At 36.2% G+C, this 25,103-nt stretch overlaps 2 protein-coding genes across 3 annotated transcripts; both read right to left on the bottom strand.

Annotated features, from left to right (window-relative positions):
- Positions 1-386: 386 nt before the first annotated feature.
- On the bottom strand, positions 387-7,247 carry LOC133873731 (uncharacterized). Of its 2 annotated transcripts, XR_009901149.1 has the most exons (4): positions 6,811-7,247; positions 6,000-6,305; positions 857-1,368; positions 387-756 (listed from the first exon to the last, which is right to left on the bottom strand). XR_009901149.1 is itself a non-coding variant. In XM_062311477.1 (2 exons), exons 1-2 carry the CDS (start codon positions 7,135-7,137, stop codon positions 6,039-6,041), a joined length of 594 nt encoding a protein of 197 aa, XP_062167461.1. In that variant the 5' UTR covers positions 7,138-7,247; the 3' UTR covers positions 5,881-6,038. The 2 variants fall into 2 exon arrangements, 1 of the variants encoding a protein (XP_062167461.1); XM_062311477.1 differs by lacking the exons at positions 387-756; positions 857-1,368 and having other exon boundaries at positions 5,881-6,305.
- Positions 7,248-12,763: 5,516 nt separating this feature from the next.
- LOC133873313 (uncharacterized) lies at positions 12,764-14,974 on the bottom strand. The gene is made up of 4 exons (XM_062311030.1): positions 14,616-14,974; positions 14,084-14,499; positions 13,829-13,951; positions 12,764-13,686 (listed from the first exon to the last, which is right to left on the bottom strand). The coding sequence occupies exons 1-4, from the start codon at positions 14,972-14,974 to the stop codon at positions 12,764-12,766; spliced, it is 1,821 nt and encodes a 606-aa protein (XP_062167014.1).
- Between the last annotated feature and the right edge of the window lie 10,129 nt (positions 14,975-25,103).

Genomic DNA, 25,103 nt, shown 5'->3' with positions numbered 1-25,103 from the left:
TAATAAACAAATAGTTAATTGCAATATGTAATCCTTCCACCTTTCTACTCTCTTTCACAGTTTTCTCGTTCCAATGATACTGTGCAGGTCATCTGGCCGACAAGGAATTGCAAGAGTTCCCTCCTGGGAAAACCCAAATTCTTCCTCAGCCTGTTTTAACAGCTTTAAAAACTCTGGATCATTGAGATAACCCAGATGGATGACAAACCTCTCTGGTTTCCAGCCTTCAGTTGTAACTACAACAAAGTAGCCCTGCTTCACCCCTTTGAACACTGAACGACCTTGCAGCTTTCCCATAATGGACCTCAATATTCCTCTGCTTCCCTTCCTTACTCCCCAATAATCTCCAGGCTTTGCCATTTTCAAGTTGTAACTCCAAAATAAAAAGCTTTCCAAGTTCTTCCACAAGCAAAGGTTGTATATATATAATGTATTCAGTCTTCAAAGCGAATGATAGAAAAAGGAGCTTAATTGTGGAGCAATCGCATGTGCTGCATCATCAATGGTCATTTTCATTGGACACCTTTTTGGTACGGAATTAGCTGTATCTTCAGAACTATGATATGATATTTTTCCTTACCTGCAATAATGGGGGCCTAGAGAGGAACACTGTATACGGAAGACAGGACAAAAAGTACGTAGGCAATGGCTCTTTCTCCAGGCATTAATTGCCTATCTTCCACCAGAAAAATCCCATAAAAGATAAGCTTACATTAGTCTTTGTTCTGCAAGCGAAGCTGAGTCACTATCCAGTATCTACAGTTGGAAGAAAACAAGAAAATTAACAAAATGGGACCGGCATGAAATATAAGAAGAAACAAGTGAATATCAAAAAGATCCCAACTCTTGCAATTACCTCAAGCACATTAAGGGGAAGGCAACAGTGGTTGGGCCCATGCATGTGGATGCATTTCCTATCATCGAAGCCTTCAGAGTTCAGTTATACAAGCATGCGATGCAGATTGAAATTTGGCGCACAAAAAAGAGGCACTCTTTCAATCAATCTAATTCACCATAGGGGCAGAGAGGAAAAAGCAGTTACCAATTTCTGAATGGAGTAGATTAGACAAATTCACCTGTCATATACAACACCTTGAATTCATTATAAGCTCCGACATATCAGTTTCAGATTCCCAGCACGTCATACCATGACAGCTACGCGTTCCTGGACTTAACAGTCTGTAAACTATGCGGGAAAGGCAACCAGAAAGGACTAGCAAACCACACTTGGGCAACATAAGGGAAAGCACAACCCCGTCAGCCTGATGAAAATGGGCCTCTAAACTTTTCCATGTTGGAACACACTGGTGACAGGTTGATTCTGCAATTCGAGTCATGTCCACACTCACCCAAGTATAAGATTCTCCACTGAAATCCAAAGTTGTTTTCGTTAATAACTTAACAAAACAAATATAACTTCTTTTTCTCCATGGAGAACCCCGAGTCTGTGAAATCATTTAATAGCATTCATGGATAGATGTGAAATAGCAGAAGTTTGAAGAAACGGAAAAATGATCCAGCAAAACCAGGACTTGAAGTTTAAGCAGAGGGTATATAGATGAACCATACTCATTGCAAAGTTTCCGCAAGGAGCAGACAGCTTCCATATGATTAGCAACGACTCCCAAATAAGGATCAAGCTCCCACAACATTGCTAGTTATTGAATGTTTGAGAAATTTAAAGCTTTCGGCAATTAGATAATAAACATAGTGGTACAGCATGAATGGCCACCAGGCACACAAAATTAATTATTCAAATGGTGAAATCCCATCCCTAGAGTAGACAATTCCTTGTTATCCAATTAATCATATATACTCAACAGTGGATACGTTCCTACAACATACAAACTACTATATTTTATAGTACCATTGGTGATTGACCATTTCAGCTTATCTTTTTTCCTCTCCCTCCCCACTTTTCTCCAGTATCCATGCAATTTCTTATCCCAGTCACACTTTTAGTAAAACAAAAGTAAGAACAGGTACACCTTACAGCAATTTTTAAGGTTGAAAATCACATGCCCTGGGCTGGAGCTTAGCAAAAGGAAACTCAGTAAAGTAAAGATGTGTACTTTCTTACTGACACAAGCATTGTGGGAGAATTGACACGCCCCTCAACGATTTTACCAAGCCACCAACCATAGAATTCGTACCCTAATTGTCTAGCAAACTGGGAATAAATCCACATATTCTTAGGGAAAACTTATCTAATTTATGATCAATCTTGCCGAACATCCTCCCAGAAATATGAAATAAAGCAGGAAGGGGGGGAATGGATAACAGATTGCAGGTTCTCATGAATCAGGAAAAACATGAATTGGAAAGTAAAAGTTTAAATGGCATCCACAATACTTCTTCATGTCAAACCAATATAGAACTGAAAACAACTATATATATTACGCCAACTATGGTAAGTACATGGTGGTGGCTTGGGTGAAGGTGAAGCCTCCCAAGCCACACCATGTCTTTCCCAATTTTATTTTTTTTTTTAAAAAAAAAAATCCTCCCAATTTTGTCCAGTATCCATGCAATTTCTTACCACAGTCACTTTCAGGAAAATAAAAGTAAGAACAGGTACACCTTAAAGCAATTTTTAAGGTTGAGAACCACATGCCCTGGAGCTTGGCAAAAGGAAACCCAGTAAAGTAAAGATGTGTACTTTCTCACTGACACTAGGCATTGTGGGCGAATTGACAGGCCCCTAAATGATTTTACCAAGCCACCAACCATTTAACAATAGAATTCGTACCCTAATCATCTTGAAAACTGGGAATAAATCCACGTCCACGTATTCTTAGGGAATAATTATCTAATTTATGATCAATCTTGCCGAACACCCTCCCAGAAAGATGAAAATACGGAGGGAGAAAGAGAGGGGGGCTCAACAGTCAGCAAGAACATGAATTGGAAAGTAAAAGTTTTAAATGGGCATCCACAATACTTCTTTCATGTCAACCCAATATAGAATTGAAAACAACTATATGGTAAGCACACACAGGCCCAATCTCATTAAGTATGAAAAATTACGTTTTTGACCCCAAGTTATAACAATTCAGAAATATCTCAGATTCTCATTCTTATCTCAGAAATAAGATTAGCAAAGTTATCAACTTTAAAGCTAAACACCATAGATATCAATACCAAATCATAGTAAGCATAATAGAAAATTCATATAGAGATTTTGATAACAAAATAGAAACATTTGAAGAACTCTTCAAAATAAAAACTACTGCGGGGTCAACTTAAAAAACCTTTGTAAACCTTGACTCAGCTTGGAACCCCAGCAAACGACCCGTTTGCCTCCCACCGCAATGGCTCCAAAACCTCTCACCTTCTTCTACAAGAATCTCTATTACGAACAAACTTTATTTGCTGTAACCTAGAATTCTGGTGGCTTGAGGTTTTTCTATGGTGTGATTGATGAAAATCAAGGAGAGGAATCCAATCTTTTAAGGGTCAATGGTGTTTAGAAAACTCTCCAAGAACAATAAAATATAGCATTGGGTCTAATGACCTATCAACCCTCAGTGGTTGACACGTGGCAGACCGTTAAATATTGAACGGAAAAATAGACAGAGGTACCAAGTCTGTCTTTTTTCAAAACTCAGGTACCATCTGTGATACGAATTGAAATTAAGGTACCAAAAAATAAATTTTTTAAACCATAGGTACTAAATATGTCTTTAACCCTCAATAATATTCCAATATTTCTTGTAGAAGAGGGTTGTGAAACCATCAGATCCTGGAGCCTTTGTAGAGCCAATGCTAGAGAGAGCACTATAAATTTCCTGTTTAGATGGTATAGTACAAAGATTAACATTTTCTTCAGTGGAGATGGAGTTCTCAAAAAGAGAAAGGAGCTCATCTGGGCAGGATGGATTTGATGTAGAGAAGAGGGATGTGAAGTGAGAGGAGAAGCAGTTCCCAATGTCACTTCGGTCTGTAATCCATGCTCCTGAGGGCAATTTGAGGAAATCAATAGAGGCTCTTCTTCTTTTGATGAGAGTAGAAACATGGAAGAATCTAGTGTTTAGATCCTTAAAGGTTAGCTAGGTTTCTCTTGATTTTGTTTTCCATAGAATCTCTTCTTGGAAGTAGAGATCGTCCAGGGATTTCTTAATAGCCAATTCCTCACTGCATAGATTTGAATGGTTCTGAGATCGCTGAATTGCATCCAGTTGACAGGACAGAATGCGGATCCTCTGTTGTATGTTGCCAAAATGGATAGAATTCCAGACTTTAAGAGCAGCCTTTGTGGTTTTCAGCTTTTGTGCAAAAATGTATGATGAGCTACCCATTAAAGCCGGATTCCAAGCAGAAGAAATAACATCAACACAGCTAGGATCCTTTGTCCAAAACTCCTCAAAACGGAAAGGCTTAGGGAGATGAGACTTGGGAGTAGCGGTATTCAGAAGCAGGGACCTGTGATCTGAAGCATGAGCAGGAAGACGTTGAACTGAGAAAGTAGGGAAGAGATGGATTCATTGGGCGGAAGCAACACCTCTATCCAATCTTTCTCTAATGAGCTGCTGCTGTGTCTATCATTCGACCAAGTAAACGGGGAACCAGAAAATCCAAGATTAATTAATCCATGGGTATTCAGGAAACCTCAAAATCTGTCATTTGAAGAACAAGGATAGGGCCGACCGCTCGACCCCCAGATTTTTCAGACTGGTCTAAAATTCTATTGAAATTTCCTATGCACAACCAAGGCCCAGAATATTCAGATCCTATAACAGCTAAATTTTTCCAGAAATCAGTATTCTCTTTATTTGTAAGGTGGACCATACACACAAGATAATATCTAGGGGTTGTTGGGGGGATCAGAGTAGCACCAAGCACTAATATTATTTTTATTGGTCACAAAGCATTCTAGTTCTACACCATTTTGCCAGGCCAACAGAAGTCCACCCTTAGATCCAACAGGGGAAACATGGGCCAATGAATAGCAACCAAGATTGTTTAAAATATTGCAAGCAACAGCAGGTGTAGTCTTGGTTTCAGAAAGGAAAAGAACATCAGGGGAATGCTTTTTGACCTGTACCTGAAGGCTACGAATTGCAGAGGGACGGGTAAGCCCTCTGCAATTCCAAGCAAGTGTTTTCATTGTTGAGGAGCAGGCCTAGAGAGACCCGCTCCTTGCGCTTCAGCGACAAAAGAGGATGAGTCAATCAAACCTCTTGTATCTTCATAAACTGCAGGGTTGAAAAGGCGGCGCTCTCTGTCAGCTCGAGTGTAACATTGGGGAGGTCCCGGAGTTGCAGTCACCTTTTGAGCCATATGTGGAGAAACACTAATTTGCTTGGGGTATGGGGGGACTCCATGAGCCAGCAGCAGTGGTTTGGCTATGAAAGTTGCCATTGGCCCCAGAGAGAATGTGGAATTCTTCAGGACTGCGAGAAAGAGGGCAGCCATTTCCATACGGGCTTGAGAACCAGGGGATGTGGATTGGGATAACTTTTGGTATTTGAGTGATGCCAGGGGAATGCCATCATCAGCAAATGTAACTCTCTTTTTTCCCTTGGATAATGGACTGGTAATCGGAGATGGAGCGGGGGACAAACTAAATACTCAAAAACCAAACACATTTGAATCTACACCAAATATCCACGATCTGATGATATAATAAAAAATAAATTGTTGGGGGTACTATAGTAAGAGGGTCACAAACTGACATAATGCTGAGTGTTAAACCAAATGTTTCACGCTGCCCCCCACCCACACCCCCCCCCCCCAAAAAAAACAAATAAAAAAAAAAAAAAAAAAAAAAAGAGTCACAACAGGTGGATATCAAATGTTACTTGCCATCATAATGAATGACCACATAAGTTTTTATTGAATAGTATCAAAATCTATAGTGAACCAAGCATCACTCTATAATAAATATAAGAAGTCATTTAGGAGCATATCATTCGATAGTATAACTATTGATTCACAACTACTGAAGTGAGTCTATAAGTATATTTTTCATATAGAGGAAAAGACTATACAATACATACTAGCACAGCATATTGCTACTATGTTTTTACATAGATTGATCAGACTGTTGGTTTGCACTCAAATCTAGATCCAGGATCATCGCTGCTAGGAAAAACCCCGAGCCCGGTAACCACCGCAGCTGGTGGACCTCGGCGACACCTTTGCTCCATCTCCTGGACCACATCAGGGTTCCCAGAGAACAGAGCTTCCACAGTGCCATCCCTCTTGTTCCGCACCCAACCTTTCAGCCCCAGTTGGTTGGCATTATCCACCGTCCAGTTCCTGTAGAACACCCCCTGCACCTGCCCCTTTATCACAACCCTCACCTGTAATTCAAAACAAAAAACCCATTACTGAAAACCCTAATTTGCAAATCAGGCCGTAACAGATAGATCAAGACAGACCCACTATTCATAAATGACTGAATCAAAATCCATTATCACGAATTATCAAAAAGTACACAGCAACCCATCACTCTCATATGACTGAAAAACCTAGTCTACCTAGAGAACTCCCACATTACACACACACCACGGATAAACCAGGACAAGCAGCCAATTAGCACAAAATTATTGATGAATTCATATTTTCACAGTGACCCATTACTCAGATATGACTGAAAAACCTAAAAGAGTCCAGACAAACCCTATGATCACAAACTACGGAATGATTGCAAAGTTACCCATCACTCAAACATGATCGAAAACCAAGAGAGACAGCCAATTGTCACAAATTATCGCAATCCTAGAGCGACCCATTACTCTCATATGACTGGAAATCCTAGAGAGACAAGCAAAACAGATTATCATAAACGAATGGTAAAGCGCGTACCGTTTTGGTTGAGGGCTGGCCGGAGTCTTGAGCGGCGGCCTTAGGAGTGGTCATGACGGGCAGAGAATGTCGAAAAATAGGTGAACGAGGTTGGAGCAGAAAATGAAGAGGAGGACAAGGAAGAAGAAGACGAGGGCAAAGCGAAAGAAGAGAATGAACAAGATGATGGTGAGGAAGATGGAGATGGGCGAGTCTAGCAGGACTAGAAGTATCATTGTTGTTCTTCTGCGTGGTCCATTTACCTGGAGGGTTCCGAGATATGAGGAATCTTGTTGTTCTGTGCCGGCGAAACAGTGGCCTCGGTGGTTGTGGGATTGCTGATGCCATTCAATCAGGTTGACTTAGATTCTGCTTTTACGGGGGGCGATGTACGAACACTGTTTGTTTTCCTGACTCCTGAAGTTTCTGAAAACGATTGCTGGACTCGCAGTTTCTATTCTAAAAAAATGAGCATCTTGTTTATAAAATAATTATTGAAAAAGTATAAATTTTTATTTTAGTTATTATCTTTTTTATTCATTTTAATATATTTTTTATTTTTATTATTTAATTTTTTAAAATATTATTTTATGTCGGAAAAAGTGTAAAAGAATGAGAGAGTAAAAGATTAAAAGGGAAAGAGAAAATAAGAAAAAAAAAATTCTTTGTATTGTGAAGAGTGAATAGGCAAAATAGCCTATTAGAGCATCTCCAGCATGAATCTGACTTGCATGCGGTACAAAATGGTACCGTTTTCCACTTAAAGAATTTGTAAAACTTAAACTTAATAATGAAAAATTTATTAAAACTTAAAAATTATAAAAATAATAATAATTAAAAACAAAAAAAATTAAAACCTAAAAAAAACATAAGGGGTAGTCGGCATTGCCCAAGGGGGTGGCCGGCCACCCCATTATCGGTCAAGGGGGTGGACGAACCACCTCAAATTGGCTTTGGGGGTGGTCTAGCCACCCCCAAAAGGCCAAAAAAACAAAAAAAAAAAAAAAACAAAATGTTTAGGTTTTCGGGGGTGGCGGGACCACCCCTAAGGGCATGGGAGTTGTTTCGACTACCCCCTATGGCCGATTTGGGGGTGGTTATCTGGGGGTGGTCGAGTCACCCCCAAGGCCTTTGGGGATGGTCCGGCCACCCCCCAAAACTCGAACTTTTTTTCTTTTTTGTTTTTTGGCCTTTTGGGGGTGGCTCCTTGGCCAATAATGGGGTGGTCGGCCACTCCTTTGTTTTTTTAGGTTTTAATATTTTTTGTTTTTAATTGTTATTATTTTTATAATTCTTAAGTTTTAATAAATTTTTTATTATTAAGTTTAAGTTTTGCAAATTTTTTTTAAGTAGAAAATGGTACCATTTTGTGAAAAACGGTACTATTTTCCACTACAACATGCATGCGGTAGTTTAAAACTACCGCATGCAAGCCAGATCCCTTCAACAGAATAGTCAAATGGCTTATAATAGTCAAATTTGACTATTATGAGCCATTTTTCGTCACCAGCAGAATATGTAGAATATCATTTTTTTTTTCTTCTAATGTAAATAATTAATAGGCAAAATAGCATATTCACTATTTACACTACAAATAATTTGTTATTGTTCTCTCTTCCTTTCCTTTTTTTTCACACTCTCTCTTTTCCTTTTTCTTTCATTCTCTATTCCACACAAAATAATATTTAAAGAAAATAAAGAGTAGAATGGAAAATATGTTAGAGTATAGAAAAGACAATAGCTACAATAGAGAATTGTACTTTTTCAATAGTTAATTTGGCTATTATTACTGGAAATGCTCCCTATTCACACTATAGGAAAAAAAAAATTATTCTATATATTCTGCTGGAGACGAAAAATGACTCATCATAGTCAAATTTGACTATTATGAGCCATTTGCCTATTCTGTTGGAGATGTTGAGCATCTCCAGCAATAATAGTCAAAGTAGTTATTAAAAAAGTACAATTCTTTATTTTAGCTACTTTTTTTATTATTATTATACTCTTTTTAACAGATTCTCTATTCTACTCTTTATTTTCTTTAAATATTATTTTCTGTGGAAAAGTGTGTGAAAGAAAAAAGGAGAGAGAGTGTGAAAGAAGGAAAGGAAGTGAGAGAAAACAATAAAAAAAATTGCTTGTAGTGTATATATATATATATAACTTAGGTAAAAGGTAATTCAAACATTACTTTTGAAACCTAAAGTTATTAGAAGCTTCATGCTTTAGGTTATGCTTTGCCCATCTTTATACAAAAGATATTTCAAAAGAGGGACTCATATTTATGAGTGTTCTTCATATAACGTAGAAATATTCTTTGGTAATTGCTACAATCAAATGAGGAATATAGGGCCTTTTTATGTGTTGATGCAAGAAACATCCATAGTGGCACCACCTTTTAGGAAATGGCTCCACCCACACCTACAAAATAAGGGAGGGGTTGTCAGAAGACTTGAGGGTCGGAGACTGGAGGCATTTCAACACTCAAATTAGTAAAGCCTTAGCTGACGGGGAGGGAAAGCTTACTAAAAGCTAATAAAATGGGAAAAAATAATCTCACTGAGTGTGCTAGTGAGAAATATAAAGGAAGCTGTGCTTGGAACCCTAAGCCAGAGAGGGGATCGTCTATGGTCTACTTCATAGGAGTAGTGGTGCATCCTGATGTTAGTCTTAGGCCTGGTATAGGTTTAGCCATATGTGCATCTTTTTAGGTTTCTTTGGACTCTTTTAGCAACCGGGCATATTGGTATGTAATATGGTCCTCTAATAATTCATCGATTCCTTTAGTTGATTAGTGTACTGATCAAACCATAGGAATTTGAATTTATCTTTTAGACCTATCAATATATTGACCCTCCACTATGAATTAAGAAATAACTTGTACAAAATATATTTTGATAGGTCTTGTGATGGTTAAACTTGTACAAAATCACTTACAATCGTCTCTTACATTGTTAGAGAAACAACCTCCACATCAGTAAGCTCCACATATAAACCTCCACTTCATCATCTACAGAACAGAGTCAGCTTCAGCTCTTCAATCAGCCACCCAAACATGGTGAGTTACAGTTGTCACCATCCTTACTTCAAAGAAGATATGCGGCTATTCAACAGCCTTGATTCAAGGAAGATATGTGACTAGTAGAAAACATGTAGTTGTATTGGTTACTTAGAGTGCATTTAAGATTGCGATTTCATAGACAATAAGTGCGATTTTAAACCAAATCGTAGATCATAAATCGTTTAGGAACTACGTTTTTAAAAATTGCGATTTGAAAATGCATAAAATCTGATTTTTCAAATCGTAGGTAAGATGGTGCTTTTTTGAAAATACAAAATTTTAAAGGCTAAACTGCGATTTTGCTAAATACTTAATTGGGTTTTTAAAAATCACTTTTTCAAATCATACTTTTTAAAATCGCAAACCCAAATGGACCCTTGGCTTTGTTAGTTCCCAACGTATACATATTCAGCTAGTTTTATATTTTATATAACTTTGCCTTTACCCATTGGGTTTTACTCTTGTACAACTTCTCTATATAAATATAACTGAGTCCAAAATACTTAGCAATGAAAATACAACCAAAATCATCTAATTGTCCTCAAGCTTTCACTAAATAGATGATTGTTCGAATTGTATTTTCTCAATAAGAAGACATCACTTGCTGCATTCTTAAAAAAAAAAAAAAAAAAAAAAGATAATGGGGTGATTTCAAGTTGGAACACTTTGTAGTGCTAACATCTCGATTGATTACAGGAAGAAGTGGATCATGGAATCTACAATGATTCCTTGATTTTGATAGATTCATGATTACAAGCGAGTAATTATCACAGTTTATAATTCAGTGCATGATGTGATAGAAAAGACGGTAATCTAGATCTCACGGCTAGCAAAGAAGGGTTGATACAATGTTATAAAAAAAAGAACCCAGTGATGGTTTACCAAAAATTGGCTCCTCCATCTGGACATATTTAATTGAAATGAAAGGTAAATAAAATAGACATGGTTCGAACTAAAGATCTCTACTCTGCCAAGAAATGGAGTGAAGGCATTAGCTTACTCTAAGTAGTGATACCATGATAAATCACCACTTATCCTAAGATTAAGCTTATAGGAATTGGTTAATTTAATAATTTAATCAATACTTGCAATGGGACGTGTTAGAAATAAAGAAGAGGAGATGGATGTTTGTAAAGGGAAGAAGAAGAGAATACGAATGTAAACCAAAGGACTACATTTTGTCTGATTTTCATTACATTGTTTTGTTACAAGATAGGTAAATATATAGACTTCACAAAAGTTAAATACCAAAGTACAAAAGAAAAAACTAAAAGAGAAATACAAGTAGGTATAGTTAAAAATGGTCTTTTAAGATAGAGGAGTGGTTAGGCAGATTTAAGAATGGCTTTGGTGAATTGTGGCAGGGGTGATGGCGTGGGTGGCTTGCCGTGCTGTAGAAAGGATGGCTTGATGACTTGCTGCAAAGATTTGGCTTGCTGTGCAGACTGGCGTGGATGACATGAATTGATGACTTGCTGCAGAGATTTATTCTCTAACATCCCCCCCCCCCCCCCCAACAAACTGATGGGAGGAACTTCTTTCAACTTTTCTTTTGCTTCATATATGCTTCTTCTTTTTTTTTTTTGTGAATTGGCCCAGATTTTCAAATTATACCTCAAAGCCGGAATGAAGGCCATCAATGGGCCAAGAAAAGAGCCAACAAAATGGTGAAATGGGCTTAGGTCTTTGAACATTTAGCACAAGCAAGAGATTAGGCCATCAATGGGCCAATGAAAGAGCCAACAAATGGTTTAAAATAGGCTTGGGTCTTAAACATTACCTCAAGCAAGAGATTTGGCCAACAATGGGTTAAGAGAAAATAGCCAAATAGCTTTAAAATAGGCTTTAGTTTTTAAACATTTACCACAAGCAAGAGATTGGGCCATCAATGGGCCAAGAGAAAAGAGCCAATAAATGGTTTAAATGGGCTTGGGTCTTAAACATTGCTTCAAGCAAGATATTAGGCCAACAATGGGCCAAGAAAATAGCCAGATGGCTATAAAATAAGCTTGGGTCTTTGAACATTTACCACAAGCAAGAAATTGGGCCAACAATGGGCCAAGAGAGATATTTTCTTTCTCCCTCTCTCTCTCTCTCTCTTTTTCTTGAATGTTCAACTAAACATAACAATTACAACTGAAACACACCTTACAAAAAAAAGTGAAATGTAAGCTTAGGTAAGTAATATAAAACACACAAAAGAAACAAACAACAAGAACAAAAGATAAGTGAAAGAGAAATGATCCCTGTATTACTATTACACAACTTCGACACAACAAGCTGACATGTAAAGTGGTTTTTAATTTTTTTTTTTTTTGGATTGAAAACAGGTTTCATTTCCCCTCCAGCAGTTCTCTCTCTCTCTCTCTCTCTCTCTCTCTCTCTCTCTCTCTATGCAACTTCTGTATGTAACCGTCGTCGCTCGTTGGTCTTCCCTTTCTCGACGCTGCTTCATCGGAGTTCTGTCTCCTCCGTCAGAAACCGTCACCCCCCTCTCTCTCTCTCCCCCGCTCGCTCGCTCACCGGTCTTCCCCGTCCCTCTCGACGACTTCTCTCTCGGCAGTCGACCACCCTCAGGGGCGGAGCCAGGAATTAGTTTGTGGGGGGGGGGGGGGGGGGGGACCAAACCTAAATAAATAAATAAATAAATATATATATATATATATATATATATATATATAGAGTCTAATGTGTGCCCGCTTGTAAAATAATAATAAAAAAAATAAGTCTTAATAAACAGTTAAACTTAACTTCATAGTAAACCATAAGTTATAACTGTATACAAAAGTTACATGTCTATAAAATCATATTTAAAAATAACTTTTCTTCCGAATACAAAAGCGTTCTAGTTTGCTATAGACATGTACAAAAAAAAAATCCAAAAAAGAACTTCATATCTCCTTCGAATTGTGCTCAACGTCGGCGGTCTTTCATGGAATAAAACTCATCCATTATCATCTCTGTAGTGAAATCCTTAGCAATTTCTTTCTCGATATAAACTACCAAATTATTTGCTAGAAACTCATCTTCCATTCTACTACGTAATCTAGTTTTTACTAGTTTCATGGCAGAAAATGCTCGCTCAGTAGTAGCAGTAGAAACAGGGAGAGTCAACACTAGACGAATCAACCTGTCAATCAAATTATAAATCTTTGATTTTCCTGAAATTGCTAATCCTCTGCACAACTTAGATAAAGTGGACATATTCTGAAAGTTTGGCACATCAAGCTTATAATGATCCAATTGAAATCTCAAAATGATTTTCTCTTGCTCGGTAAAATCTTGAGGATAGAACTTCTCAACTAAGCTGCATATATCATCGATCTTAAATGATTTGTATGCATCTTGAGGGCTTAAAGGGGCACTAAGACGAAGAAGTTCCACTGCATGCTCACTAAATCTATTATCCAATTCTTGCAATTGGAAGTCTATTGCAGCAATAAATACATCAATTCTAAAATGATGCTCCATTGTCATGAAAGATTCTTCATTTTGGCGACATGATTTACCTCGAGCTCCAGTGTAACGACCATTCATATCAGGAACATCAATTTCATTTTTTTCACAAAATGATTTAACAGTATCAAGGAAATGCTCCCACTTTTCATTTCTCAAATTCTGAAGAAGTGATTTTGTGGTTGAAACCAATTTCATGGCATTTAAAATGTCTTGAGAATTTTGTTGCAAAGCTTGACAAAGACAATGAGTAAATCCCATAATCTCTTTCATCAAATGCAATATCAAAACAAATTCAAATGATGTTAATACCATATAAGCCGCTTCAGCATCACCGCGCTGAGAATAGTTGGTTCCCTCCTTTGAGATAGTGTCGAAAACTGAACAAGTAGCATGAAACATTCTTATCAAGCTACAGACAGAATTAAAATAAGAAGACCATCGAGTATCTCCAGGTCGTTGCAAAGTACCAATTTGGTTGGCCCCCCCTTCAAGACTCAATTTCATTAGAAGCAATCATACTTTCAATCTCAGCAACTTGAGCAGATTGCAATTCATCATTGCATTTTGAAGAACTAACAACAATGTTGATAATAAAATTCAAATTCTCAAAGAATTGATGAACATATTTTGCTTCTCTAGACGCTGCAACCAAAGCTAATTGTAACTTATGAGCAAAGCAAAGCACATAATATGCATATGGACATTCTCTAAGAAATAAAGCTTGTAGCCCATTCCATTCACCACGCATATTACTACCTCCATCATATCCCTAACCTCGAATATTCTGAATCTTGAGGTCGTTACAAGAAAGGACATCACATATCTTCTTGTTTAAAGTTAATGCAGTAGTATCTTTGACATGGACAATATGAAAGAATCTCTCTCGAATAAAACCATCTTTATCAACAAATCTCAAAATGATTGCCATTTGTTCCCTTTTTGACTCATCCCGAGCTTCATCAACAAGAATGCAAAATTTAGCATCCCCAATTTCTTTGCGAATCACATCTCGTACTTTAGTTGCAAAGATATGCAAAATTTCTTTTTGAATTTGGGGTGATGTATATTTGGCATTCCGTGGAGCATTTGTCAACACAACTCTATCAACTTTATCATTAAAAGTTGCTACAAACTTTATCAATTCAATGAAGTTACCTTGATTTTTTGAGTCGGAGCTTTCATCATGACCTCTGAATGCACATGCTTGGAATGCTAGCCATCGAACACTATCTATTGAGGTTTTGAGTCGCAATCGATTATTCTCTATTTCTTATAATGACTGTTTTTCAATCAACTTGCCAATTGCCGTGAATAATTCTTCAGATCTTCACAACATTTCACAGCAATTTTATGTGGTGAATTTGGATCTGTCCCCACATGCCCCAGTAAAGGACAATTCATTCCATCGTTCACCTTTTTCCAATTCTTAAAACCTTTCACTGTAAATGCATCTGATCCTGGACAGCCTGTTGATTTCTTCGCAAAAATGTAACATGGATGACAAAAGATAGCATCCTTTGATTCCGAATACTCCAACCAAGTTGAGTATGTTTGAAACCAAGAAGCTTGAAATCGACGACGATGATTCTCCGGTCCTGAAACTGGGTATTCTGTAGGTTTAAGAATAGGTTGACATGGGCCAGCTCTAAGATAAGCACGTCGCATTTCATCTTGTAAGTTTATAGGAAATTCTCATATTTGCGGACGTTTTCCTGGATCATGTTGCAAAGAGGTGGCATCAATTTCTTCAGGAATGATTCTTGGACATTTGGAAGGCCGCTCATCAGTCACTGAAGCATTAAGATCTGTTGCTAACGGTCTATTTAAAGGTGTATCACTATTTACCTCTGAATGACTCGCATATTTTTTCTTAAAGAATGAATCGATTGTTTTTGGTCTACTTATATTTTTCTAAGTTATAAGAAAAATTTATAGATTAATAAATTAACCAAAAAGTACCTAGAAATATAAGATTTTTATTAGAATTTTTTACTTATAATAGTTTTTATTAGCATTAACAACCAAAAAAGCAACGCAAAATTAACTAAATCAAAAAACCCATCAAATTAGAAGAAAAAAAAATTCAATAATCAAAGCAACTATTAAAAATCTTAATCTAGCCAAAATAGTAAACACAAAAAAATATAAACTACTTGACAAATAAACTAAGTACAATTAATAGGGTACGAGAAAAATGAGTAACTTTCAGTGAAGCAATGTTATCTTAAGCTTAAGAAGTTTCTTGAAAACAAATCAAAGACAATAATGTGTTAGTTGAATGCTGCAAACCAATAATAATAATAAAAAATAAATTAGAAAAATAAATTATGGAACACAATAAAAGAAAAAAAGGCATACTTAATTTTTTTTTTTTTTTTTGTATTTATTTTGTAAGCTTCTTAAGAATTTTATCTAGACTAAATACTGAAAAAAAAAAAATTAAATAATAAAAACAAATATAAAATTTTTTTTATCATTCAAAGATAAATATTAACAAAGCATTTTTTATTAATTGATTATTTTCTTACATTAATCACATAATCATATTTGAAATTTTAATCATTTGATTCCTAAAAAAAAATAAAAAAAATCTCAAATCTAAAATCAAAACGTTCTAGAACTTCTAACAAGTTCATTGGTCTCTTTTGAAAAAAAGTCCATTGGTCTCCTTTGAAAAGAATGAATCTTTTCATCAAAAAAAAAAAAGAAAAGAAATTCCACCACACATCCACAACAAACAAAAGACATTACCATTTGGGCCATTTGGCATTTACAACCGGTCTCCCCAGTCCCCACAGTCCCACGCATGGTCTTTCTTTTTTTTTTTTCTTTTTTTCTTTTTTTTTTTTTAAAAAAAAAAAAAAAAAAAAAAAAAATTGTCCCACGCATGGTCTGATAGTCCCACATGGCCACACATCAAAACATTGAAGTCAATTAGTCAAAGTTTCTAGGACCTTCTAAGGTCTATCCTGCTGTGCTGGCTTCCACAAATAAGTCAAATGACAATATTCCTAAATAGCTAAATCCTAATTTCATCATCTTCCTTTCCTCAATTTTATTTCTCCCCTCACGCCTCCCTCAAAGTCTCAGACTCTCAGTGTCAATTAAAAAAATTTGTCATCTCACACCTCTCTCAAACACAGGCTACACAGCATAGAAAAAAAATGGCATAGATCGAACAGAATAAAAATGGCATAGTTGCATAGAGCAGAATAGCAGATATGAGATAACTCACGTTCAGTGTCTCACGGTGACAGAAGCCAGTGTCTCGAGGCTAGATGGACAGCCTGGACCGGACGCTGGTGGTGGTGAGACGGTGGATGCACAGCCTCTCAGATCTCAGTTCTCTCCCCTCTGACCTCTCGGTATTTTTAAGACTGAACTATTTCATTTTTTTTTTCTTTTTCTTGGAGTTTAGGTGATACTTCACAGAGAGTGAGTGAGAAAAATTTGAGTGAGTTGAAAACTGAAAAGCAGATAAATTTGCCCCCTTTTCTCTTGTGAAGTGTGAATTTTTTTGATTGACATTTCAGTGATTTCATTTGCCGTGTGGAGAGGATTTGATTGCTGTCTCATGTCTGCTGATATTATTATTTTTTTTCCTAGGACCTATCTGCTGCGCACTGCATAGCTGTGGGTTTTTTTTTTTTTTTTTTTTCCCTTGTTTTTGGTATGGTTTGCTGCTGTTGTTGGGTTTTCTTTTTTTCTTTTAAGAAAAAAAAAAATTAGGGGGGGTTGAATTATTTTTTGCAGGGGTCATTGGTGTATTAACCCACAAAAAAAAAAAAAAAAAAAAAAAAATTAGAAGTCAATTTTTTTTTGGGGGGGGGGGGGGGGGGGGGGGGCCATGCAACGTGCCTCCGCCCCTGGTCACCCTCCATCGAGCCATCCTTCACCGGCGTTTTGTCTCCAATGGATTTGGTTGCCGGATCTGTCTCCGGTGACGCTAAAATAAAAAAAAAAGGTACTCCGGCTCTCTCTCTCTCCAATCGGATCTGTTGGATGGTGTTTTCACTACTTAATACAGTTGTAATCCACCATCATACGGTTTATTTCTGCGTTGCTTGTTCAATATTTATGACTAGGGATGTACAGATTCACCTTTACAGATGCAGTACTCTGCACACAAACCCTACAAGTTCATCCCTATCTAGCTTGTTTTTTTTTTTAATGTAAATTTGATAGCTTTGCTAATGAAAATTTTGTGATAAAATTAAGAGATTTTCTAGATTTTTTTAAAATGGGGTAAGCCTGTATTTTTCAATTTATAACTACATAGCCCTTTGAACAACATTTACATCAAAATATTAACTCTACAAGATGTAAAAAAGTTTTGAGAACTGCCATTTGGCTAATTAATTTTTCGTTGTGCTGCTCTCTCTTTCTCCCTCTCTTTAATTCGGATCTCACGAATGGATTGAAAGATTGCCCCGATAATTTCAGATATCTTTCCATTCTTGCCAGGCAAAAAAAGTTGATAGAATTACTAATTTTTAGGCCCACGATGTGGTAAAATGGTCTGTTTTCTTTAATTTTTAGGCTCATGATGCAGGGGCAAGAAGGATGAAAAAGAAAAAGGAAATTGAAAATGAAATGATAAAAAAAATATTGCTTCTTCATCTTTGGCGTTTCCTATGAAGGATAGAAAAACGTAAAGTTTCTTTGTTTCTTTCCTTTGGTAAGCAGAGAAGTGACATGAGAGAAAATAAAATAATATCCTTACTTTAATTAAAATCCTTTGCTCTAGTTAATAGGTGGAATTTGCAGCCTTTGCTGCATTTAAAAATTATGGTTTTGTTGTTTGGCTGAAGTTGAGTAGTTGTTAAGTTGTTGGTTATCCTGCTTTGTTTTGTAGGTATGATTTGATGTTACGTGACGATATCCAAGATTATTTTGAAATTTATTTGTGTATGCCCATCACTTAGCATGCATAATGGTGATTTGATGTTATGTGACGATATCCAAGATTATTCAAACAATGGAATACGTGTTGTTATGATTGTATTGTATTGTATTTTGTAGAATGTTAAAGTACTAACTTAGTATTAACAAATTCTCACATTTTTTTCATTCAATTAACTTATAGTACTTTTTAATATAGCACTTTCCTAAATGGACACTTCAAGTTCACGATTGGATAACGAGAGCGAATTTGACGATGCTTTAACCCATCAAGATGACCATCAAAATGGTTAGTTTTTATCATTTTTGTTTGAGTTATAGTTTTGTTTTGACCCACCAAGTTGGTTGTGTTTTTTTTTTTTTTCTTCTTTATTATTATTCTAGGCTTTTTTATAAACACAAACTTTGTATTCTTTTTTGGATAGATGTGGGTGAAAAATTTGAAGAACCGAACGATTTAATGACGTTTATTTCGGATTTAGAGGTGAATGATGAGGAAGAAAATGTGGTACTACCCATGGTGTTAAAAGATGATGAGAAAGTTGAAGAATCGAAGGAATCAATGACATTTAGTTCAATAGAAGAAGTCTGCTCATATTATAGGACATGCTAAGCAAGCTGGTTTTGGTATAACGCATAGAACCTCGAGAAAAATGAATAGTAAAAAAAGTTATGTAGTGGTTATATGTACTCGTGGAGCTCCAAGGTGAACCAGAACAGGTGATGTTGCAAAGCCAACTCCAGCAACTAATAGAACAGGGTGTGGTGCCAGATTTGTGCGAATTTATGTGATGATGGAACGTGGTTTTTGAGTAAAGTTGAGCTGAAACATAATCATTCGTTAAGCCCGAGCAAAACGAGATTTTTTAGAAGCAATAAGAAAATAAATGATGCTGCGAAAAGAAAGCTTGAGCTAAATAATAGAGCAGGAATACGTTTGAGTAAGAATTTTAGTTTATTAGTTTTTGAATGTGGGGAGTTTAAGAGTCTTTCCTTTGGCGAGAGAGATTGCCAGAATTATATTAACAATGTAAGAGAACTTCGTCTTGGTAAAGGAGGTGCTCAGGCACTTTGTGATTATTTTAATAGAATGCAAAAGTTGAATAGTGGCTTCTACTTTGTGATGGATATGGACAATAATTGTATGTTACAAAATGTTTTTTGGGTTGAAGCATGAAGTATGGCGAAGTATGATTTCTTCGGGGATGTTATTACATTTGACATAACGTATTTGACCAATAGATATGACAAGACATTTGGTCATTTTTTAGGAGTGAATCATCATGGTTAATCTATACTTTTAGGAGCATGACTTCGATGATATAGACACATTTGTGTGGTTGTTTAAATCTTGGTTGGGGTGCATGAACGGCCAAGCCCCTAGAGCAATTATAACAGACCAGGATAGAGCTATAAAAAATGCGATCTTTATTGTTTTTCCTAAAAGTCGACATAGATATTGTATGTGGCACATTATGAAAAAACTCTCTGAAAAGTTTGGATCACATGCTAATTTTGATGGCATTAAGAGTGCCCTACATAATTATTTGTATGACTCTCAAACATGTGAAGAATAGGAAGAAAATTGGAAAGATCTACTGGAGATGTATCATCTTCATGATAATGTATGGCTGCATGGGTTATATTTGGAGAAGACATTTTGGATGCCGGCTTACATGAAAGATACGTTTTGGGCAAAAATGAATACTACGCAGCGAAGTGAAAGTATAAATGCATTTTTTTATGGTTCCATGCACTCACAAACCACATTGAAAGAATTTGTTGATAAATATGATACTGCTTTAAGGAGAATGGTCGAGAATGAGACAAGTGTTGATTTCGATTCTTTCAATCGCACAATCCCACGTATAAGAGCCTTACAGTTGGAGAAACAGTTTCAAGTTGTTTACACAAATGCGAAGTTCAAAGAAGTCCATGAGTAGTTTGTGAAAATGATGTCTTGTAATAACTCTCTTCTCAAAAGTGAAGGTGGGATTTCTACCTTTGAAGTTATTGAATATGTTGCCGTTAGAGACCACTTAATAGAAAAGACATTTATTGGTTGCTTCAATGAAGATGAATTGAAAGTGAAGTGCACATGTGCATTGTTCGAAGTAAGAGGCATCTTATGCAGGCACTCACTTTCCATGTTACGGACAAAGAAAGTGACAATGTTGTCACAAAGATATTTTCTTGACAGATGGAGGAAGGATATTAATTGAGAATACTCGAAGCATAAGAGTAGTTATGATGTCGTTAGTGATAATCCTAATGCCCAAATATATGACAAGTTGAGAAACAATTTTGAAGAATTACTATTGCTCACATCAGTAAACATGAAGAAACATTGCATGGATCTAATGAGAAGAATGGATCAATTGAAAGAGTTGTGGTGTTGCGAAAGTCAATCTTCCCATGACATTTCAGCTGCTGTCGCATCTTCTAGCTGTAAAAAGGTACTTAGTCCTATGAAGGTTAAACGTAAAGGGAAGCCACCAACAAAGAGAAAGGTGGCTGTTATAGAAACAGTGATCAAGAAATCCAAAGTATCGAGCAAGTCACCAAGAGACAACAACTCTAAAAAGAAGAGACGGAAAATTCAGGTTGGTATTTTTTTTTGTCCACCTTTCACTTAAAAACATGTGTACTTTCTCACATTGCATAAACCATTTTTAATTGTAGGCCACCAAATCAACGGAAAATCAAAACAACACTTGTCAAACTCCATTGCCTTCTGCAGCTTACGATCATTGTACTCAGGTGATTAGCCAACATCTCTCTATTTATCAATTGATTTTTGCCAATTATTTGATATTTCACGTACTTATTTAGTGTTTTTTTTGCAGGATTCCATCGCTTCATAATCGACAGTTGCTCAAACCTTGGGTGGTTACCATGATTCTATTCTTTCTCAGGTATAGTTTATGTGTGTTTTTTTTAATTCATTGTGTTGGCATTCTATTTATATGGTTTCCCTCTTGGAATTTCATATGCATACAATAAGGGAAACGAATCATGTGTGCATTAGGTGAATTTGCCGTTTGACCCTAGATATTTGTTATCCACATTGGTATGCCAACACAAATACCAAGAGGCTTTCACTACAGCCTTACAAATGCGTGATGTGTCAATTGTCAACTGACTATGCTCCCAGGTAAATTTTTAGAATGACTTGATAGTATTGTGTTAGTTATTGAAATTCATCCATTTTAGAAGTCTGGATATTGAAGCTGATAATTTCAGGTTGATATACGGTGGGTCTTGACTATGGATCATCTCCCTTTGAGACAAGAAGTATTGCTCCAGCTGTTGTGGCTATTACCCTATTGTATCAATACCAATCTAGCCGAAATAATTGCTTGGATGACAGACGTTTTTAATTCCATAATCCCAACTGATCCGGCAATTGAAATGCATGTGCGGCCCATCTTTTATAAAGTCTATACCAAACTCAACCATCTAAGTGTCTTGCCCATAATTACTGATGATGTGCGGTCAATTATCCGTCTTCTGATGAAGTCATTACTTCTACCTTTAGACCAATATAATAGTTAATGGTATTTGATGTACATTTTGGTTGTCATTGAAGATGGGTGTATATTGATGTATATTTGATGTACATTTTGATGGGCATTTTGATATATATTTGATGCTGAATGTATGTATATTTGTACAGTTTTGATGCATATGTATATTTGATGTACATTTTTATGGGCATTTTGTGTTTTGATTGAACCTTGTGGGTGCTATGGATTGCTACTAAGATATTTTATTTTTTTTCCCTCTGTGGGAACATGGGAAAAGCTGTGATGATCATAAGATGAATGAACTATGTTTGTGAAAAACATGAGAAGTCATCCATATTTGTAAGGTTTGGTGGTGGGTGAATTTTGGTTTTTCTTGGTTAGAGGAAGCTGACATGTATATAGGTAGCGAAGGAATTGATAAAAAGTACATGAATTTTAAGACTTTTTGGAATCTATTAGGTGAAGAGAAGAGCTTTAGAATAATGGGTTTTAGATTTACTTCTGTTTTGTTGAAATATCTCATGGATGTTGGCTCATTTTGCGCGGGAAATTAACTGACTAGGGTATAAGTTAAGAGGAGCAGTGAGTTAGAAGAATTTCTAGGGTGTGCCTGTGTATACTATCTATTCATGTTATGTGCTGGATTGTGTGCCAATGTTTATCAATTCTCACTTTTTGCATCTTCTAATGCCTATGAAAATTTCCAACTATGACGAAGGCGTAGTTCAGTTAAGTTGAGTTGATGAAAATTGTAAATTGAAAACAACATATAGGATTCGATGAACTTTGGTCTATATTAAACCACTGGATCTTCAACATATTGTTCTTTTCTTTTGCTGAATGGTTCTATCTTATTGCCATGCTTTAGTATCCCTGTGTAGAAACTCTCTGCCCCTTTTTGTTAGGGCGTGCATGACTACTAATTTATAGACCAAAACATTTTCAATTTATAATTTAGGCTATTTTTAAAAATCGAAACACTTGAAAAAATATCATATTTTTAAAAAAAGACATGTTATCAAGGCAGCTAGTGACGCAACTAGAGGGACATGGTGGAGCCATGACCCCCCCTAACAAAAAAAAAAATTGTCAAACATGCATTGATGCATCATATAGAAGCTTGTTTATTGCACATGGTCTGATTATATGACAAGTGTGACCGTGCTATACCCCCCCCCCCCCCCCCCCCAAAAAAAAAAAAAAAAAAGATACATTTTTTTTTTAAGAAGTAGAGCAGATTTAAGTTCGAACTTACATACTATAAAAAGTTGAGAAGCCAATACCTGTTGCAGTACATTTTTAAGTTTAACCTTTTTTTTTTCCATCCTTTCATTTTAGCATCAAGTAACTAACTCTAAAACCACTATAACCACTGAGATAAATTACGAGGTCCAAAACAGTTATGACTACGACTGCCCGAAACATCTTTCTATTACTTTGACACAAACTCAACTCCAACCGAAGTTTAGCATATTGTTCCTTGTATTTTGTTTCAATCAGTTCCTCAAGTCTGTTGATGAGTCACAAATATTGTATATTTGGACCCCTTAATTTACATTAGTTAAACCTTTAACTTTGTTATCTTCTGATGTTTTTGGCTAGTTTTGGTGTTTTAGTGTTTTGCAAGTCATTGAGAGAAAAATGACGTTTTTCATGTGTAATTTTAGAGAAGCAGGGAGAGGACAAAAATCAGACAGCACAAGTCGCTCAAGCGACTTTGATTTCAATCGAGTGACAAACCGCTCGAGCACAGCATGATGCGCTCAAGTGCATTCCTCGCACACAGTGCCCGTGCGCTGCGCCGCAGAGGCCTTGACGAAAGCCCGAGTGCGCTCGAGCGCACTTATGCTGACCTGGAATTGCAAAAACCCTAGCCAGCTCTATAAATACCCCTCTTTCGGGGGGGACGCTAGGAGAGAGCTCTAGGCCCCGTTCTCACTGTATTTTAGAGTTTTTTGGGTGATTTAGACCTAGAACTCCAATTTTTTGTAAGTTTCTTTGATTTTAATCCATTATTGTAGTTTCTTTATGCTTTCTTTTGCCATGAAAGGCTAAAATCTCAACTAAGGTTGAGGATGAAGCCTCACCATTGAAAAGTAACAATGTTTTCATGCTAGTTTAAGCTATTTCATTTTATAGGTTCTTGATTTCTCATTGTTCTATTTCCATTCCATTATTGAGACAATTCTTGGGCATCTCTTGTGATTTTCGGATACATGTGATGATTTGAGGCTGTCTCATTTAATTGTCTGCTTGGTTTTTATTTATCGAAACGTTGGGTATTCATTGTGTTTCGTTCAAACGGGTACATTTGATGATTTAGTGAAAAACCGAGTATCTTTTGTGATTTGTTCAAAGAACGGATTCATTTAATGATTTAAACGATTTTTTAAGCAAAGTAGAGCAAACATAAGATTTGTATGGTGAGAACTTCAAATGTGTGTTGATGAACATGAGAATATGTTGCTATGATTTAGTGCGTGTGGATTCTTGAACCTTAAAACCCTATCTTGTAATTTATTTAGTTTATGTTAACTTTTGTTAAAAAGCTCTAAATTTGGAATTAGGTTAAAATATGATTAGTTTAAATAGAGATTAATTTTCACAACACAATTTTCTGTGAATTTAATCTCGCATTTGCACACACACTATATTGCAAACAATTCGTACGCTTGCAAGTACATTTAAAACTCACAACATCTGTCAATATCGGCCTTTCTCCACTTCTCAAGTCTATCAATATCGATTTGTCTCCCCTCCTCCATGTCTCTCATATGTTCTTCCAATTTCTTCTCGTAAGTAGTCATTTCGTTATCAACCCACTAAAAAAAATCACAATCCTCAGCTTCCTGCATGAAAACATAAGAATAATTGTCATAAACTACTAACAAAAAAATAAAACACAAAATTAATTTTAAAATTACCTTATACTTTACAGAGCCATACCACTTTCTTTCAAGGTTGGAACTAGTCCATAAGTACCTTAGACTCGCACGCACTTCACAGTAGCATAACAAAGAGGGTTTTGACGCATCACTATTTATCAACATTTTTTCTGCCCTACACAAAAAAGAATTTTAAAATAGCATATACACAGTGGCAAAATCCATTGGTGTACAGATAGAGATAAATTTCTACTTTCGTAGTTCCACTATTATAGGATTAGAAGGGATTTGCATTTGCCGTTCCACTGTTATAGGAACACATGAAATTTTTTCTCAAACAAATGAAATACCCAAATAAAGAGTATTTCAGCTTATCACAGCTTCACACCTTATATAAAATGGAAACAACGACGCCAAAAGGCAAATATATAACCCGAGACCAAAAGAGTTTCATATAGAAATCTTCCACCATATAGAAAT

This window comes from Alnus glutinosa, chromosome 7, assembly GCF_958979055.1.
Source record: "Alnus glutinosa chromosome 7, dhAlnGlut1.1, whole genome shotgun sequence".
Taxonomy (NCBI): Eukaryota; Viridiplantae; Streptophyta; class Magnoliopsida; order Fagales; family Betulaceae; genus Alnus; species Alnus glutinosa.
This window is presented reverse-complemented; position numbering and strand designations above follow the sequence as displayed.

What these genes read in the sequence shown, in the direction of transcription:
- LOC133873731 (XM_062311477.1), bottom strand. Translation starts at nt 7,137, where the DNA reads ATGGCATCAGCAATCCCACAACCACCGAGGCCACTGTTTCGCCGGCAC. An exon ending in GCCAGCCCTCAACCAAAACG is followed by an intron (nt 6,306 to 6,810) that starts GTACGCGCTTTA and finishes TTTGAATTACAG; the next exon opens with GTGAGGGTTGTGATAAAGGG.
- LOC133873313 (XM_062311030.1), bottom strand. Translation starts at nt 14,974, where the DNA reads ATGCGACGTGCTTATCTTAGAGCTGGCCCATGTCAACCTATTCTTAAA. An exon ending in GATCTGAAGAATTATTCACG is followed by an intron (nt 14,500 to 14,615) that starts GCAATTGGCAAG and finishes ATGTGCATTCAG; the next exon opens with AGGTCATGATGAAAGCTCCG. An exon ending in CAAGATTCAGAATATTCGAG is followed by an intron (nt 13,952 to 14,083) that starts GTTAGGGATATG and finishes CTTTGGTTGCAG; the next exon opens with CGTCTAGAGAAGCAAAATAT.